This window comes from Pteropus medius, unplaced genomic scaffold (genome assembly GCF_902729225.1).
Source record: "Pteropus medius unplaced genomic scaffold, Ma_sr-lr_union100, whole genome shotgun sequence".
In the NCBI taxonomy this organism is placed as follows: Eukaryota; Metazoa; Chordata; class Mammalia; order Chiroptera; family Pteropodidae; genus Pteropus; species Pteropus medius.
In genome coordinates, this window is record NW_024347791.1 from 25,407,096 (window position 1) to 25,428,126 (window position 21,031).

At 34.1% G+C, this 21,031-nt stretch overlaps 1 protein-coding gene across 2 annotated transcripts in view; it reads right to left on the bottom strand.

Annotated features, from left to right (window-relative positions):
- ZNF654 (zinc finger protein 654) overlaps positions 1-21,031 on the bottom strand; it is a 73,336-nt gene that overhangs the window by 38,847 nt on the left and 13,458 nt on the right. For both annotated transcript variants that reach the window (XM_039878253.1, XM_039878252.1), the window contains exon 2: positions 10,084-10,229. Coding sequence is in view for 1 of the 2 variants with exons in the window: in XM_039878252.1 (XP_039734186.1) it covers positions 10,084-10,229 (146 nt within the window). In the remaining variant the exon portion in view is untranslated. The remainder of the gene's footprint in view (positions 1-10,083; positions 10,230-21,031) is intronic.

Genomic DNA, 21,031 nt, shown 5'->3' on the forward strand with positions numbered 1-21,031 from the left:
TCTATATTCTTGCCAACACTTATTATCTTTTTAATAAAAGCCATTCTAACAGGTGTGAGGTGATATGTTATCGTGGTTTTGATTTTATTTTTATCGGTAGTTTCCTTTGCTGTGCAAAAGTTCCTTAGTTTGATGTAGTCCAACTTGTTTATTTTTGCTCTTGTTGTCTTTGCTTTTGTTATCAAATGAAAAAAAAAATCGCTCTTAAGACCAATGTCAAGGAGCTTACTGTCTGTTTTCTTCTGGGAGTTTTATGGTTTCGGGTTGTATGCTCAAGTCTTTAATACATTTTGAGTTGATTTTTGTGTATGATATAATAGTGGTTCAGTTTCATGCTTTTAAATGTGGCTGTCCAGTTCCCCCAACACCATTTATTGAAGAGACTATCCATTCCCCACTGTATATTCTTAGCTCCTTTGTTGTAAATGTATTGACCACACGTGTGGGTTTACTTTTGGGCTCTCTATTCTGTTCTACATGCTCTCTGTTGATCTATATGTTTCTTTTTATTCCAATACCATATTGTTTTGGTTAGCTTTATAATATAGTTTGAAATCAGGAAGAGTGATGCCTCCAGCTCTGTTTTTCATTCTCAATATTGCCTTGGCTATGCAGGATCTTTTGTGGTTCCACATAAATTTTATGAACTGTTTGTTCTAATTCCATGAAAAATGCCATTGTATTTTTGATAGACATTGCACTGAATCTTTAGTTTGCTTTGGGTATGGACATTCTAACAAAATTAATTTTACCTTCTTGGTGAAATTTATTCCTAGGTATTTTATTTTTAATGAAATTGTGAATATGATTGTTTTCTTAATTTCTCTGACATTTATTGGTGTATAGAAACACAACAGACTTTTAGCCACTGATTATGTATTCTGCAACCTTACTGAATTAGTTTATTAGTTTTAACAATTTTTTGGTAGAGTCTTTAGGGGTTTCTATATATATATCATGTCACCTGCAAATGGAGACAATTTTACTTCTTTTCTTATTTGGATGCCTTTTATTTATCTTGCTTGATTGCTCTGGCTAGGACTTCCAGTACTCTGTTGAATAAAAGTGGTATGAATAAGCATCCCTATCTTTTTCTCAATCCTAGAGGATAAACTTCAGCTTTTCACCATTAAGTATGATGATGTTAGATGATGAGGACTTGTCATATATGGCTATTACAAACTTGAGGAACATTTCCTCTATCCATTTTGTTGAGAGTTTTTATCATAAATGGATGCTGTATTTTGTTTAATGTTTAATGTTCTGCATCTATTAAGAAGATCATATGGTTTTATCCTTCATTTTCTTAATGTGGTATATCACAGTGATTGATATGCAGATATTGAACCATCCTTGCATCTGTGAAATAACTACCACTTGGTCATGGTGTATAATCCTCTTCATGTATTGTTGTATTTGGTTGCTGATATTTTGTTGAAAATTTTTGCATCTATGTTTATCAGGGATATTGACCTGTAATTTTCTTTTCTTGTGGTGCCTTTGTCCAGTTTGGGTATAAGGGTAATGCCTGCCTCATAAAGTAATTTTGGAAGTGTTTCCTCTTCTTTGATTTTTTGCAAGAGTTTGAGAAAGATTGATATTAATTCTTCTTTGAATGTTTGGTATAATTTACCAGTGAAGCTGTCTGATCTTTAACTTTTGTTTGTTGAGAGGTTTGTGATTACTGATTAAATTTCTTTACTAGTAATCAGTCTGTTCAGATTTTCTATTTCTGCACGATTCAATCAGGGTAGGCTGTATGTTTCTAAGAATTTATTAATCTCTTCTAGGTTATCCAATTAGTTGGCACATATTTGTTCATATTAGTTTCTTCTGATCCTTTGTATCAGTTGTAACATCTATTTCTGATTTATTTATTTGAGCCTCTTTATATCCTAGGTGAGTCTACCTAAAGATTTACTTTTATCATTTCAGAAAACCAGCTCTTAGTTTCATCAATCTTTTCTATTATCTTTTTAGTCCCTATGTCATTTATTTCTGCGCTGATCATTATTTCCTTCCTCCTGCTAAATTTGAGCTTTATTTGCTCTTCTTTTTCTAGTTCCTTTAGGTGTAAAGTTAGATTGTTTATTTGCAAACTTTCTTGTTTCTTGAGATAGGCATTTATTGCTATATAGAATTGCTTTTGCTCCATCCCATAAGTGGTGTTATACTGTATACCCATTTTCATTTGTTTCAAGGTTATTTTTTTTTTTAATTTCTCTGTGATTTCTTCTTTGACTAACTGGTTGTTTAGTAGCATGTTGTTTATTCTCTACATATTTGTGAGTTTTCCAGCTTCCTTCTTGTAGTTGATTTCTTTTTTCATACAACTGTGGTCAGAAAAGATGCTTGATATGACTTCAATCTTAAATTTGTTAAGACTTGCTTTGTGGCTTAACATATATCTATTCCATGAGCTTGAGAAGAATGTGTATTTTGTTGCTTTTGGATGGAATATTATGTATATGTCTATTAAGTCCATAGCAATATGAACAGCTTTTAGTCTACTGCTTTTTAACTTTTTTTGTGTGTGTACCATGACTAAGAGGATTATCAAGCTCTTTCCTTTAGTTATATTAGAAGAACAAATACCATTTTAAAAAATGACACATGTACCTCCCTCTAGATTCTGATACATACAAATCCTCAAATAACATTGTTTTGTTCAATGTAATTTTGTTATAATGTTGATGAGATGCTGTAGGAATTTAATTCTTATTTATATCAATTAGCCTATGATAAAACGGGTATCATTATACATCGTTTCACTTAAAGTCACCTATCAACAATGTTAAGTGAGGACTTACTATATTAATATGGGTGAGAATAGGGTATGTCATCACCTGATCACTTTTCATCTCTGCCAACACAAATATACTAGTTAATAATCCCTCTTTTTGGCCATAAATTACTATAGTCTCAACTACTTCACTCCAAAATTAAAAGGAGCAATAAAGACCAAAATTACAGGGAAAAAGATTCTAGTCACAACTAGCACCAAATAAAATTTGGAGTTTCTAAAATGGCCAGTATAAATAAATGCACACAGGTTTCTCTCATGTTGACTTTAGCTACAACAAATCCTGGGAACAAAATGTTATAATGCAGTGATAAAGAAAAACAAAACAACGTTTAAGGAATTTAGTAAGGGAATCAAATCAAAACCACCACCTTCCCCCTAAAAAACAAATGGCCCTTTACAATTAGTCCTTCTTCCTCTGATTTCTTGGCTGTTTCTAAATTAGTTAAAGTCTAGACCCAAGTTATAAATACAACCAAATAAAACTTGGCTGTAACAGAGACTGAAATTAGACACAAATTCTATGTTCAAAATATAGTACAATTCAGCAACATAATCGGAAAGTGTCTCTAGGTCACGACATGTGTGGGCTAGCACATGAATGTGTAGCCATTCTAAATAAGAGGCTGATTATACCCACTCGATTCCATGAAAAAGAAGGCCCTCTGGTATTCTTTCATAGGCAGTTTGGCATACTATACACTTTTAGTGTTTGCCACTACATATGCTAAACGCTACTAGATGAACTAGTGCCCTCCTCCTGTGGACCTTGTGAATCCTTGTGGACCTAATGGCTGCCAAGCAAATACCGCCTGTCTCACACTTAACCGTGCCTGGAATGCTGAAATCTATGAACATTTACTTTCCATTGGGCTAAAGGAGGCTGAGAAGGCACCATTAAAGTTTACTTTAATTTTATGTAAAACTGGTAAAGTCTATGTTATTTATCTTAAAGGTCCACTTAGTTTCAAGGTGTTCAACTTTGTTCTACTTTTAAAACTTAGGAATTATTTACCCAATCTAAAACACAAAAACACTAAGAAAAAAGTCAGAACTTAACTCAGATTTGCAAAATTTTCCTAAATTCTCAGGCCTCAGTCTTCTTATATATAAAAGGGAATTAATTTGAGGTTCTTTTTTGTGCAAATACATACATACACACATAGCAAAATCTTCATTTCTTTCAAAAATACGGTTTACAGGGAGGGTCATCCCAGCTAAAATTATAGTTGATTTAAGACAAATCTCTATATGACTATTCATTACCATAAAATCTAAAAAACAGTAATGAATAAAAATAGAATCTATTTCCCTTCCCTGTAAAGAACAAACCTGTAGTTTTTAGAGTCTCCAAGCCTATAGAAGGCAGATCTTCATATATAAATGTATAATTGGGTATAGGCTTTTATGAAGGTGGACATATAGACCAGACTACCACAGAATATAGAAACTTATATGTTATGTAGATATCTATGTTATATAGATAGATGCACTTATATAGAGAATATTATAGATATTACTTAAGTTGATCCTTTAGTTCATCTATAAATTTTAGGCATGTCATGATTTAAAAATTAAAAATACATGATATACATCATAAATAAGAATTCTACAAATAGATATGAATTATAATGAAATCCATTAATATCCTGACATCCTGTCCAGGCACCTTGAACATTCTGTTTGCAGTCCCTGGGAGGCTCTAATGCTCCTTCATGTAATTAAATGCTACCATTTCTTCAGATCTCAGCTCAAGTGTTAGTTCATCTAGCATTTCCCTGACTTCCAAGACCAAGTCAAGTTCCCTGTTAGACTTTCTCATTGTACCCTGTAATTCTTTCATGATTACAATTACACAATAATGTGACTCTTAATATCTTTTAGCTCTGTAAAGTCTTTAAGAACAAGGACTTAAGTATCTTATTTTCTACTTTATCCCTAAAACCAAGCACAGAGATTTACAGAATGACTGAATGAATAACTATGGAATAATTGTCAGATAAATTTTCTGGCTTATATATTTATTTACATAAAACAGAATTATAGACCTACTACTCTTTTAATAGTACCACCACATTCTTTTGGTATTAAAAATATAATTAAATGTTGTTAAAGTAAATTCAAACAATGCAAAATCTTTTCTTTATAAGAAACACTACTATAAATTATAAGATAATTTTCTTCTGCCTACACTGTCTTAGATAAGGTTTGCTTCTGCTTAATACGTTATTCTTTTCATGAGCAGTAGTAGAAAAGCTAGCAAGCAATAAAACGGAAGTCAACCAATGACTTAAATTTTTTTTAAAAGTACTTTTATAAGCCTTAAAAGCAATTTCACATTACAACATTAAAGTTAACAAAGATCATAGAATAAATGAAGAAAATCCATATAGGCACTGAAAGAGAAATAATACTTCTTGCTTACAAATAACATATTTCTAGTAATACTTTTTTTTTGCTCAGAAATCAGTAGAGATTAACTGAAATCATTTTGGAAGCTTTCAAAACAACATATAAAAATATTCCCTGTAGTGGACATCTATTATGTTTGTCTACCTAGCCAGTTCTTCATGCTACCTCACTCACTTCTTGAGGGAACTGCTTATCCTTCCAATATTTCTATGGTTCTGATGGGGCTGCTGATGCAGTGTCCTCATTTCTCCTAGCCACAAGGTGGGTCTGTCATCAGACTGAAACAAAAATGTTACCACACTTTCTTCAAACAGTGATTAGTCCAAGCAATAGACACATAACCTCAGCTGGACCCAAGTCCTCCAAATATTCTGGGTATTAAAGGTGGAAGGAGGGGGTCTCTTCTTCCTTGGTTAATAAACTAAGTTTAATGCCAAAACTGTCAGCAGCCCTGAGAGAATGAAGCCAAAAGGGAAAAAATGGAAAGGGAGAGAAAAGTTTTGGATAATATTTTGTTCTCCAGATTCAGAAAATCCTGAAACTAGTACTAATGCTTGATTTTCCATGGTTTAGTCATCTAATAAATCCCTCTGCATCCCCTCCCCCTGCCTCTTTGTTTGTTTGTTTAAATTAGCTTGAGTAAGATTTGTCAATTATAACAAAAGTCCTAATACATTTCCCATATTTATTTAGGCATGATAAACTAAATGTAAAAATATAGTTCTCTTTAACTGTCTCGCTCTTACAAATCTAAGTAATGTTATATTCTGAACTCTCCTCCCCACCCCTACAATTTTTTTCAGCTTTATTGGGGGGTATAATGGACCAATAAAAATTGTATATAGTTAAGGTGTATAACTTGATGCCTTGATATACATATAGATGGTGAAATAATAATCACAATGAAGCTGGTTAACATATCCATCTCCTCACATAGTTCCCTCCTACAGTGTTAAATATATACAAATACACTTTTAAAGAAGCACAATGTACATACACTCTTCAATTTTTTATATAGAAATAAAACAAAAAAAATCTAGTTATATATGAAATTAACAAACCTTTAAGATTGAAAAATGCTAAGTGCATAGAAAGCCTTCGACCTTCTCTCTCGCTAGTCCAATGCCTCAGAATTAACAACTTTGAATATTTTTAATAATCTTTGCTATTATTTCTTGATTTTCATGAGCATTAGTAGAAAAGCTAGCAAGCAATAAAATATTATCTCTTGACTTCCTGCATGGGAGAATTTAATTCCTCACACAACCAATTCCACCTTCTCAATATTATTATTTCCTCTATTATTTATCTTTGTAACGTTACTTCTTTATTTATGGTTTCACGTACAACTGATACTCCAGTTTGTAAAATAAGAATTAAAGGAAGGATACCGTGTCCTTGTACTTCACTTTCAACTCACAAGTTCCATTAAATATTCTTATATTGAAAGTTAATAATTTCCCTCTGTTCTATAATTATTTTTGTACTTTTAAGTTTAAAGTCAATAAGCATCATTTACATTAAGAAAACTATATAAATAATATTCAGAGCACATCTAAGGTTTCTATGACTCTGAGTCCTTTCCTGTTCAGATTATTTTTAATTTTCCTGACGTGTCTAATTTCCTTTTTATTTCCTTTGCCTTGTCTTTTAGCATTACCTTTAATGGTTCCAAATTCTCAAGGTTAGTCTCAAATCTCCAATTTTACTGGATATTTCCCTTATGAAGTGACGTATCTGTAAAACCTATTGCTATCCTGAGACTTCTCTTCCCTCTAAAGTAAAAACTACTGTTTTCTAGGTTCACTGTCATCTGACTTTTTATATTATACTCTCACCTGGAGCACTCTCTCTAATAACTTCCCAAGAAAGGGTATGTGGACAAGTCAATCTTCTAGGTCTTTTCATGACTGGAAATGTTCTTTCTACTCCCATACTTCACTGACAGTTTGAGTGTAAAATTCTACATTGAAAGTAATTTCCCCTCAAATCTTTAAAGACACTGATTAATTATAGTCTATCACCCACTGTTGGTTGTATAAAGACTGAAATCAATCTGATGTTTGTTCCTCTACAGGTAACCTAGTTTTTCCTCTCTAGAAGGTATTCAAGTCTTTTCTTCATTTTTGATATTTTGAATTAGCAAAATGATGTATTTAGCTGAGTATCTTTCATATTCATTGTGCTGAGCATTTCTTGGTCTCTTTCAGCCTGGAAACCCATGACTTTCAGTTCTGGGGAATTCTTTTATTACATCTTCAAAAATTTCCTCCAGTGTATTTTCTCTAAATTCTTTTCTGGCACTCTAATTAGAACCACCATATTATTATTATTATTATTATTATTATTTTTAATGATACATTCCTTCTCTTTGGTTTTGGTTTACATTCTTCATTATTTCTTCAACTTTACTTTCCAACCTTCCTACGGAAAGAGTTTAAAATTTAGCCATCGTATTTTCTTAATTTCCTCAAACTCATTTTTGGTATCTCATTATTCCTTTCATACAGCATGATACGTTGATGTTTTAATGTTATACATATTTTCTCAACTCTCTCTGAAATATTCATTATAAATTTTATATTTTGCTTTTTTCCCTCCAATAGTAACACTATTACTTCCAGATATTTTGTTTGTTTTCACTGTATTTTATTCAAGTTAAAGGCATTCCTCATATGTTTGATGATTCCTGAATACCTATTAATATTTAAGAATAAGGCCATGAGCAAATTAATTGGGAACCCTATGAACATGTCTAGAGTTTGGTGACTGATAATTTTTTCTTCAGGATAATTAAGTGGTTAGCTAGCTGTCTCAAAGAGGAACCCTTAATTGACAGAACGTAAAAAGTAGCAATACTGTTTCCCCACCCCACTCTAGGCCCTAAGGCCTGGTGACTGGCCTGAATGGAAAAATTGCAATTAACTTCTTTATCTGCATTGTCCCAAAGTATCATTCCCTACTCTCTAGTTCATACCTTGCAAGTTCAAATTCTAGACCTCTCTAAGATTCTGGGGGGAGGGGGTAAAGCCAGACTATCTTCCTATTTTACAAGGCAGAGGGTAATTTTGTTTTAAAAAATGTTTTACATATAAGTCATGAGTTGCTTAAAAATAGGAATATGTCCTGAGAAATGCATTGATAGGTGATTCTGACATTGTAAGAGCATTATAGAGTGCACTTACATAAACCTAGATGGTATAATCTACTACACACCTAGACTATAAAGTATATATACCTTATTGCTACTAGGCTATAAGCCTATACAGCATGTTACTATACTGAATACTGTAGGCAACTGAAACACAATCATAAGTATTTGTGTATATAAACCTATCTAAAAATAGAAAAGGTACAGTAAAAATACAGCAATAAAGATAAAAAATGGTACACCTGTATAGGGCACTTAGCATAAATGGAGCTTGTAGGACTGGAAGTTGCTCTAGGTGAGTTACTGAGTGAGTAGTGACTGAATGTGAAGGCCTAGGATTATTACTGTACAGTACTATAAGCTTTATAAACACTGTACATTTAGGCTATGCTAAATTTAAAAAATGTTTTTCTTTCTTTAATAATAAATTAACCTTTGCTTACTGTAACATTTTTACTGTATAAACTTTGTGTTTTTTAACTTAACTCTTTTGTAATAATATTTAGCTTAAAACACAAAGACATTGAACAGTTGTACAAAAATATTTTCTTAATATCCATATTCTATAAGTTTTATATTTTTAAATTTTTATTTATTTATTTACTATTTATATATTCTTTGTTAAAAACTAAGACACAAACATGCACATTAGTGTAGGCCTAAAGAGGGTCAGGATTATCAATATCACTATCTCTCACTTCCACATCTTATCTCAATGGACAGTCTTCAGGGGCAATAACACACATAGAGCTGTCATCTCCTGTGATAACTATGACTTCTGGAATATCTCCAGGTGGACCTGCCTGAGTCATTTCTTCAGGATCTCACTCTTCAGAAATATGTCCATGGTAGTTTGTTTGGTTTATTTCTTTTTTCTTCATAGATTTGCCTGTAAGCATAAAATGCACATTCCTCTCTATTAATGAAAACCTTTTGGTGTTGGAGTCCATATTTTCAAACTTTTTAAGGAGCCTGATGAGATCTGCAAAAGCTTCTGCTAAACCCTTCACTGCGAATTTTCTTGGGTGTTCTTTTTTTTCTGTCAATTCTTTACACTAATTATAGGAGGGTAAAAAGGATAAACCCAAGTGCTCAGTTTATGATCTTTAACTCAAAGTCTTCTACAAGTATTTTTTAAAACAAGGAGTTTCCTAACCTTTTTCTGGCCAATTTAAGGTCCTTCTGTTCAGTGGTCCCCAACCTTTTTGGCACCAGGGACCAGTGTTCCTGTGAGAATCTAATGCCTGATGATCTGAGGTGGAGCTGAGGCGGTGATGCTAGCTGGGGAGCAGCTTCAAATACAGATGAAGCTTTGCTCGCTCGCCCACTGCTGACCTCATCCTGGGCTGCCCAGCTCCTGAGAGGACATAAACTAGTACTGGTTCCGGTCCGGGGGTTAGGGACCCCTTCTGTTAACTATGATGGCCTCAAATGCTGTATTATGGAACCTAACATAACAGTTTGCCAAGGCAATCTGGGAAATTAACAAGGAAAGGAAAGTGCTGGTAGTGACCATAAGAATCCATATAATAATTCCATTTAACTCTAAAACTAAAATTGTGGTTAACTGTTCAATGTTAAACCTAAAAACTTAAATGAAAAAAATGGAAATTTCTTTTTGAGGGAAGACTTTAGGAAAGGTACCTTCTACAGAGAAAATAAAAACCAATTCTCAAATACATCAAGAAAAATAATACTTTATAAGAAGAGTACTTACAAAGCAAGGCTACTCAAAACATATTGTACGTGCTCACATTCATCTGGGAATGATGTGCTGGCTGATGTAAAACAGCAAAGTGCAGTCTGAAGAACTTGAAGCTGTGGCAAAGGGACCTGCCATCTTCCAGCATAATCTTCAACCACCTGATAGGAAAGCAATCCAAAAGTACATTTTTTTTTAAACTTGGATAAAATGTACTACATAATACATTTAAATGTACTACATAATACATAATATAATATTAGTTAAGCATGAACACACATGATTGGGTGGGAGCTCCATATTGTTTGTTTTCATGGTAAACATCTGAAAATTAACCATTATCTTTAAAAATGTGGAAAAGAACATTATATGAATGACTGTACTGTTCAGCTGCTAAATCTTTACCAAACTTTGTAACATGCATACTCTTCACTTCCTATATCATGCTTGTCAAAATACCAGTTATCAAATATTAAAACAGCTAGACAGCAAAATATAGTCATAAAGAAAATCAGAAATGATTATGCATTATTATTATCATTATTTGTAAGACTGAACTCTAAGCATTCTGGCAACAAGTGAGAATTAAAGATATAGTGACATGATGTTCTCATTATGAAAATTTAAACTGTACTATATTATGGAGAAAATAGTCCATAACATAGTTTTGGCTCTGTCACTTGTTTTAGGTCATCTTCCTTCTCTATGCATTAGTTTCCTCACAATAAAATGGAGACACTAATGCTTACCTTGGGATAATTTGAGAGAACATTTTAGAACTATCAATTGCTATAAAATATTGACCTATAATATATATCTAAAAATGTATACCTATAAAATTATGATCTATAAAATTATGCCAGACTGCTGTATATTTTCAAAAATCATCATATAAAACATATTGGCAAATTATGGCCTACAAGCCAAATTTGGCCTGTTGCCTGTTTCTGTACAATCCATGAGCTAAGAATGGATGTTATATTTTTAAATGGTTGAAAAAAATATTTTGTGATGTGTGAAAATCATATGAAATTCAAATTTCAATGTCCATAAAGTTTTATGAGAACATACCCAGGTTCATCATTTATATATTACCTATGGTTGCTTTCTGGCTACAACAGCTGAGTTGAATAGTAATGACAGAAATCATAAAGCTCACAAAATGTAAAATGTTTAACATCTGCCCCTTTACAGAAAAAGTTTTCCAACACTGATTTAAAAGCTGGGAAAACTAGAGCAGAAGGAAAAAGCCAAGAATATTCAGAGCTTAAGGACTTCTCATACTAATCACTTCCCGTTGGGAGATAATTTTCCAGTCTCTTGTATTTCTATAGCTTTTCAAAGAGAGGCTCTGACTGCCTTCATCTTTTCAAATATATTTATAAGAAACAGCCTTGAAAAATAAAGATGATGTCTCCCTCAAGACCAGTGAGTCTATTTTCTGTCCAGAAAAATCGAGATGTCGTCTCCCTCTGGAGCAAAGGTTAGGCTGATATGCTTGCAGACCTTACAAGAGATTAGGGTTCCCTAAGTTTGGGGTTCCTCGGCTGTGATTAAAACCTACTTTGAGTGAAGAATCTGCTTGAGCCATTCCCAATACATTTATGAGACTTGAGGGGCAAAGGGAACCATCGTGAACTTTGAAGCTCATGCTGCTTGCTGTGCCATGAATAATAAAGTCCTTTATCTCTCACCTACGAGTTTCATGTTTTCTGCCAGCACCCATGATATTGTGGCAGGCTTTAGATAAACTGTCATACCCTTCATAGTTCTTTGACAAATTGCAATACCAGGTAGCTGGCATATGTCTCCAATGTTTCTAGGACCATGTGCCAGTAAAAAAGAAAGCTAGAGAGTATTATTTCTGTGTACTTGTATCCCTTCCAGATCTTATAGCCCTTATTATCTGGAAAGTAAAAATTACTACTAACTATGATAACCCCGAGTAGGACAGACTTTTCTAAAGCACTATAGGCCAAAAAAAGAATGTTAGATAAACATTCTTTTATGTAACATACTTTTGACGAAAGTATCTGACCGACCAGCTTAATTGTCTCTTTTTGGCCACACAACACTATATTGGTACCACATAAAAAACAGGCACCTGAGAGTCTCACATTTTTCCTGTTCTCAGTCCCAAATAGTTTGCCCTAATCCATGTCTACTTACAACCTTATTCGTTTCCTATTTGGAGGCTGGGTTTATCTCCTTAGAAGAGAAGCTTCCTACTTTTTCAGCTTCCATTTTCATTATAGCTTTCCATAACTCACCAACATTTAGCTACTAATACCCAGCCTGATTTTCCTGAGCCCAAATCTAACACAATAAAAGTCCTTGTTGACAACACTTACAATATGTTAGCCACAATACCCTTGAAGGGACATAAACAAAGCTGACTGAAATTTACATATCTTCTTACACTATTTACTGTCACACCAGACACTGCTAATTCACTATAATATTAACATACCACCATAACATTATTTCTTTTAAATATGTTCCTTAAAATATGTAATACTATATATTACATTATCCTTTTACTTTGAATTTTTTCTCCTATGCTATAAGTGCTATCATAAGCACTCAGCTAATAAGAGCTAATAACACAACATCATAATCTGCATGTGCTCTACCTGGCCACAGGACAGTGAGCAACACATCTTTCATTTTTCCTTTTCTTTTATATTCTATTAAGTAACAGATTTAACATAATGGTCAGAATCACGTTGAAGTTGCTGCAAACAAAGAAATAGTATTTACCGGGACCTTTAAAATCAACTATTTACTACAGTTCTAAATTCTCCAAGAAATAGGTCTAAGAAACAGAGACTCAAGATCAGCAGTCCATTAGGGATTGGTAGGAACCTTTTTTTTTTTTTTTTTTTTCCATTTTGAAGGTCATAACAAACATTACTGCAATGCAATTTACCATAAGGGATATAGCATATACTATACACTGTCATACCTTAATTTACCAAGGCAAATTACTGTGAGAATGAACACAGATTTATTCTCTGTTAAAACTGTCAAAATATCACACCCCGGGGGCGCCAGGCCCTGGGTGCACGCCCCGCCTTGAGAGATTCAGTTCTTAAGGGGAAACAGCAACATCCATAGGTCAGGGGTGGAAGTGGGGGAGGGGGAAATTAAGAAGGAGAAATAAAACTGTTAAAATAGAAACTAAATGTAAACTTATTAAGTTAAAATTACATTCATTGTTTAGGGACGCTAAAATGTATCATTTAAATTACTATAGACTGAAATGTATCCCCCTAAAATTTATGTGTTAAAGTCTTCACACCCAATGTGACTATATTTGGAGATCGAGTTTTGAGGGGAGAATTAAGCTAAATGATGTTGTAGGTTAGGGGTCCTACTCAGACAAGACTGGTAGCCTTGTAAGAGGAAAAGATCTCCTCCTTCCATTCTACCTTCCCCACTCCCTCCCACCCCACCCTCCCACCACTTCCCCTCCACCCCCCTCCCCACCCCACCATGGGCCATGGTGATGCCCAAAGAGAAGGCAGCTGTCTGCAAGCCAGGAAGAGAGACTTCACTAGAACCTGCCCATGCTGACATCCTGATCTCAAACTTCCAGCCTCCAGAACTGTGAGAAAATAAATTTCTGTTGTTCAAGCTACCAAATTTGATATTTTGTTATGGTAACTGGAGCTGACAAATACACAAATGCATAAAAATAATAGAAATGTAGCAGTTAAAGAACCCCAAAAATATAATGTGGTCAAATAAAATACGGTTATCTGTTTCTTAACTGATAGCTCTCATTTTTTCTAATACAACAATGAAGACTGCCAAACACAAATTTGTCACTGAGCAAACAATCCTCTTGATTTCTAAATCCAAGTAATAATAAACTAGATCATTAACACAGTATCAAGCATGACTGCATTTCTATTGGTTGCCCATTCACATCCTTGTCATTTTCCACCTTGAAGTCTCCCACTGTCATCAACTTTCAATATTTTATACACCTCGCTGAGTTCACAGGCGTCAGTAAAGCTGTTCACTAATGTTAATTTCATCATTTGTTTACAGTGAATCCATCCACTTTCTAAATCTGATTAACAAACCAGAAAACACATTACTATTACCTTCCATTATAAGAGACTCAAAAAATGGCTACATTGCATACCTGTATTAATCTGGTGAACAAAGATTAACACAATCTATACATTCAATGAATGTGTTAGTTTTCTACGTGGCTAAAATAAACACGGTAAGAAACATTAAGTTAGTCTTTTCCCCACCCCATCAGTATGATTATGTTATTCACTTGAAATGTAGCCACTGTATGTGTGTGTACACACACATACACACACACACACACACACACACAAATATTCCCTAGTTTTGTCCACTGAGAAGATCTAGGAGTGATGACATTCCAAGAGCAATATGCACACTTAGGGGCAAAATCTTGGTTTCTAAACACTATTCTCCAAAAAAGGGAACTTGGGCTCCTATAGCCCTCCCCTAGCAGGGCTGGTGCAGGGAAAATACAAGGAGACTGGAACATTCTGTGGTGTCAGAAAGTAATGAAATGCTGAAAAAACGATGGGATGCAGAAACACAGGAGCCAAGTGGAAAGAGCTCCTAATGACTAAAGCTGGAACAACTTAAGCAACAAAATAAATGATAATATTGGACTTTAATCCATAGAACCAGATAAATTTCCATGAGTCTATACTGATATAAATAATCAAATAAATAAATGCTAGAGATGAGACAGCTCTTCCTCACAATAGAATGCCAATAAAGATCATAGCAGGATAAAAAAGAAATAGAGAATCACCATCAGACAAATACAGAGTAATGACTGTTGCAGACAAGATCCATGGATCAACACTAATATTACATGTGAAAGTTTGAGCAGATGCAGGATCTGCTGTCTCAAAGTATCTCCCTCAAGACATTTATCAACTACAAAGAAATAGTAGCTTTAGAGCAGAGAAACCTGCCCCCCCCACACACAAATTTAAACAAGCCATCAAGGGAAATAAGACAAGAAAACACATCATTATCATAAATCTCTTGATATGATACACCAAGAAAGACACAATGGCATTTTTGTGGTACTTTTGCCAAAAAAATGCATAAACTCATTCCAATCATGAGAAATCATCAAACTAGAGAGTATTCTACAAGAAAACTGATCAGTACTCTTCAAACATGTCAGGGTCATCAAAGACAAGGAAAAACTGAAGAATTGTTACAGACTAGAAGAGACGAAAGGGAAATAACAGCTAAATACAACATGAGATCAGAGATAATATCCTGGAATAGAAAAAGCATTAGTGGATAAACCGGTAAATTTCTAATAAGGTCTATAATTTAGTGAATACTATATCCGTTATTTTCCTGTTCTTGATAACTGTACTGTTTTCTCCAAGTATAAAAATTAGCTCAATTTTTTTAAAATTTAAAAATAAATTATTTTGTTCCAACTCTTCCCCTCAAATTTCAATGTTCTCATTCATTTTCTGGAGGCTAATTTTATATTTACTTTCCCTACTTTGTTACCTGATTACACAGCAAGATCTACCCTTGCCTATGGATATTTTTTAAGAGTCGGATGGAAAAATGAAGCAGGTACCTTGGCAGCACTGTGGAAAAAGTATAGATTTTGGAATTAGACCTGGCTTTGTCATTTACTAACTGTAATATTAGCAAAGTTATTATACTTCTCAATCTAACTTTTCTACAAAGTGAATTTAACATTTAATCACAGAACTACTGAAGAACTAAGTAAACTATATATGAAAATCTAGGGTAATTCCTGACACCTAACAAACAAGAACTATTATTACCAACACACTTTGTTTTAAGAAAATGGTGAGGTAATCTTACTTTGGTAACTATTTCATTGCATCAATCTGTACTGCTTAATGATTTGTCTCCAAGTGTGATTAATTACAACAAATTGCGCTCACTTTTGGCAAGAAGACAGGCCACTCTCAGTCTATTCAGAGCTACTGCTGAGTTTCAACTATTTAGCTCAATACTCATTGACAAATGAAGCATATCCTAGATACAGCAATACCAATAAAACACTTCATGCTTAAACAGATACCTGAAGAATCTTTTTTTTTCCTTCCAGTTTTACACTGGAATCAAGATGATAAAGAAAAGCTTTGTTCAAGATAGGAAGAGTCACTTACCATTTGACTTTTTCTATCAGGATAATCATTGAAAGAAAATCTATAATTAAAGTTATATTTTAAAAACCATCAAAATGGTTTAGAAGTAGATTCTAATAAGTTAAAATTGTTGGGAATCTGCAAAGGGCATAATCTTTAGTAGCAAGCAACCTAAAACCCAGTTCTTTTGGGGGTCTCAATAAAGCATACTATTTAAGCTCACTACAGCTTAATATTACTGTAACATTAAGGTGTTTAATAGGTTCTATGAATGTAATAAGCTAATCTTTTTTTACAAAATAGAAAACAGAATAAGCATCCCAAATTTAATATTCCTTATAATCTTACTATTAAAAGGAATCTCCGTGATCATCTAGTGGAAGCTACTAACCATAGCCGGAATATCCATTACAATATCACACCCAGAAGGTTCTCAACTCCTCTTGAGTTTCCTGCATCCATATAGTATGACGCAGGCCAGGGTCCTCCACATGGCTGCCTGAGTATATGCTTAAAGACCCAACTTTCTTCTTAAGTAGATACAAAGAAGGTAAGAGTAAGCTCATTTTTAAGAGTTTAGATAAATTTTGATCCCTGCCAATTTTTCATGAGATTCCAGACTCACTAGAGAGAGTAAATATTTAACGCTTCCCTCATAAACATTAAAATTGACACAGAGACAAGGGAACACCAAAATATATGCATACGTAAATGTATATTAACATCAAATGGAAATGTGGACTAAAGAAAACTCTGTGTACCTGCAGCTAGTAGTATCCACAGATGTGTGTGCACATGATAATGTCTCAACTAGCATGGCTTAAGCAGAACTCTGTATCTGACTTCAATTTAGAATGGCCTGGCCACTCAGAGTATTGTAAGTTTAGCTGAGGCACTGGTTACTTTATTCATTTTTTTAAATGTCTTCTAGTCGCATAGGTTTTTTAGACACTAGTAGGTGGAAACTTTTTTTGTTCCTTCTGTCTGGTTTTTTGACAAAGACTACAAGCCAAGAAGAATAAATTGAAAAGTTGGTTAAGTTCCATATATAGGTCTTATAACACTAGTATGTGAACGTTTAGCCTTTAAATCATTAGTTTTAGCTTAATTCAGCTGAGCTAATTCAGTCCCTCTCTCTCTTATTAATTCTGTTCTCAAAGAGCAGCTCTTAGATTCATGTTACTTGTCCAAAAGCTTCTAGAGTCACTGTCATGATATGGTCTCAAGTAGCTTCTGAGATTGGTAAGTACATAAATCTAATCAAAGCTGTAGATGTCAAGATTTCCTCTGAGCTCAACGAAGATGGCCGATAAATTTTATCAAGTGAACAGATAAAGAAGGGTCAGGTTCCTTATTATATAGGGCATAAATCAGTTTTTTAGGCTAAGGCAGAAGAAAAAATGAAATTATTACAAATTCAAAGACCAAAAGGGAAAATTTAAAGGTCTGTGCCTCAAGCACTAATTTTAGGTACCAGGTTTGCTCAGTCTCAAGAATTAATTTTTTTTTTAAATGATGATACACTTGCAATTAAAATAACAGTTGGAGGGTTAAAAAAATAAAAGGAGGTCATGTTGATTAAGAAAGAAGAGAGGGAATTCCTTAAGAATAACTTCATTTTTAGAAACTAGACTAGACAGATATGAAAAAAATATATAGACCAGAACTATCTGTTCTTAAAAATAGAATAGGGGTGGGGAAGTATTTTAGTTGTTACTCATTAGAAAGGAAGGGTAACTGGTGCCAAAGGTACCTAACAGAGGGATAGAAGGTAACTGTAGGATGGAAATTGGAGTGAACCAGACTGGAAATCCAACTATGGCAAGATGCTCTTTTAAGGAAATAGAAAGTCCATAAGAGCAAATGAAAAAAAAACAACAACAACAAAAAAAACACACCTTGAAAACTGAGATTGCTATGTAAGGCAACATAAAGTCTGTACAGATTTGAAAAGTAAAAAGCAGCTAGATTACCTTAAAATATCTGAAGTATTTCAGATACACTTCAAATGACTACAGATGCTCTTTGACTTACAATGGAGTTACATTGAGATAAACTGATTGTAAGTTGAAAATACTATAAGTCGGAAATGCATTTAGTCACCTAACCTACCAAATACCACAGCTTAGCTTAGCCTAGCCTACCTTAAACATGCACAGAACACTTACATTAACCTACATTGGGCAAAATCCTATTTTATAGTAAAGTACCGAGGACCTCATGTAATTTATTGAATACTGCACTGAAAGTAAAAAACAGAATGGTTGTGTGGGTACTCACCATTAACATACAAAACTGAAAGCACACTGGCACAGAGATGGGCCATTTTGTAGACATGATGAGATGCCAAAACACAAAACACAATATCCAAAAAGCAGTGGCAACGCAGTACACTGTAGACTTGGTTGTTTACTCTCATGATCGCATGGCTGACTGGAAGCTGTGGCTAGCTGCTGCTACCCAGCATCACAAGAAAGTCTCTGACCACATACTTCTAGTCCAGGAAAAGACCAAAATTCAAAGTTCAAAGTAGTACGATTGCTACTGAATGCATAGTGCTTTTGCACTGTCCTGACATTGAAATATCGTAAGTGGAACCACTGTTAAGTCAGAGACCATGTGTAGTTATTACAGAAGGCAATGTACAGTATGACATGGTACCACAAAGGAAAGAGCCCCAAGAACTCAAGGTTAGTCCTCTGGGAGTGAATAAGGAAAAGCAACACTAAAGAAAAAGAAAACAGGAGGTCAGTCCTAGGTTTGATGTCGAGCTGGTAAGATTTTCTTAAGTCATGAGGTGAGAGTAGGCAAAATCTATTTGATAATGAATACTTTTTGATGAACTCAGAATTCTCTGACTTTCATTTCTGACTTTATGGGAGATCTTATAAGAGATAATCAAGAATATTAAAACCTGGGCCCAAAAGCAAAGAGAGGAAAAGGAAGACAGGAGTGGCCAACTTAAGAATAGGCTAAAATGTAAACAAAAACAAAACCCAAATATGTTTATCTGAAATAGCATATCCTACTGTTGCTGAAAGGAATATGACAAAAAGGAATGTTTACACTGCCAATGAAGTAGAACAAATTATGTATGGCCTAGAATAGTTAAAAGAAGAGTGAGAAAAGATCTAGATGAATAAGTGACAGCAGAAATATTGTCTTCACTGGCCTCCTATGTGAGCAGCCATCAGAAACATTAAAAGCAGCTTTATTTCAGGTACCAATTTATGGTTATTATACAAATAATACAAATATGGGGCACGACAGCAGTGCTTTTACGATTTTGGCTCAATAAGCCTAAAAATTTCGGGCGGAGTGGCAAAAGCCAAGTTAATATAAGACTAAAAATGACTGAGCACAAGGTTGGGGGCAGAGAAATCCAGAGACAAGGACAGAACACTGAGGCTGAGGAGACTGTGCACTACACTAAGTTAAGTAATGAACTCTTTACAAGAGGCAATATAGAAAAGCTGAGCCACTAAATGGAATCCACACCTACTGCAGCACACAAGTACTAGGACAGCACAAAACAAATGGATATTCAAACCTAATATGAAGGAAATCTGAAGAAGGAAACATTAAGTAAGACCTGGTGCCAGGGGCTGCCAGCCATGGAAATTTTTAAACTATGCAAGACAGAATTCAGATACAACTGAATTAAGTATATTCAAGAAAGTAGGTATATTCAGGTTAAGTGCTCCTACCCCACAAAAAATACAGTAAGCATACAGTGGCTCAATTAACCACTTGAATTTTCCCAATAAAACTTAAGTACAAGTTATAGACTTTGGCAGTTGGCACAACTGACTGGTACTCTGGCGAAGTTGAAACAAAAACTGACTTAGTACCCTGTTTTTCTGCACCATATTCTCTCTGATATCACTAAATCCTACTGGCAAAAGTCATGTCAGTCAACTCTACTATGTACTAAATTCAAGGAATTACTAGTGTTTCTAAATTTAGTGGGTACTGGGCTGGGCAGAGTAATAAATGTTTGCCCTACTGACCTTCTGGAGTCTTAAAAAAGGTTAAGACACACAAGAGATTGGAGGTTAAATAATAATGTTTTAGAAGTACAAAAGAAGCCACTCTCAATCAGAGGAAAACATCCAAGCTACAGCTCCTAAAAAATCCCCACCTCTAACCATGGAGGCATATGAGAGACCCATTGGCTCTGATTAAGCAATATTCTGGAAAGGGAGGACTTCGGGATCTTAACTTATTTGGACTTTAGACTTTAATTTCTCTTTATGAATGTGATAATAGGAGATAATTTATTTGATCAACTTTGATACATTATTATTTTTATTGACATTTGGTCCCCTGTCCCCAAATTAAAACCTGAAAGGAAATTTTAAACTCAAAAATTATCATAGGTAAATTAATTCTCAACAGAAGCAGCCTCTGTTAAAAAGCCATATACTCTAAGTACTGAAGTATTGCTAAAAAGAGGAAAGAAATTTTGAGTCCTGTATTTCAATAAACTTTCTCTTCAGTTACCTGAAAATGCATTGTTCTTAAATAGGAATGAGTATCCTCAAGATTAATAAAAATGTCCATTAACAATCTCTGTTCCTTTTTTTTTTAGAATGCACTAACTCTTCAAACCAATAGTCAAAACTCTACTACTGATCCTTTAATTGTCTCTTCTACCATTTACTGTTAATACTACCACCATATTCCCAGACATTTACACTAGAAACCTAATAATGCAATTTCATAAAATTCTTTGTGCCTTGTCTCCACATTCAACTAGATGCTAAACATTTCATTTCCATATTTTATTGAAACTGTTCCTGTCC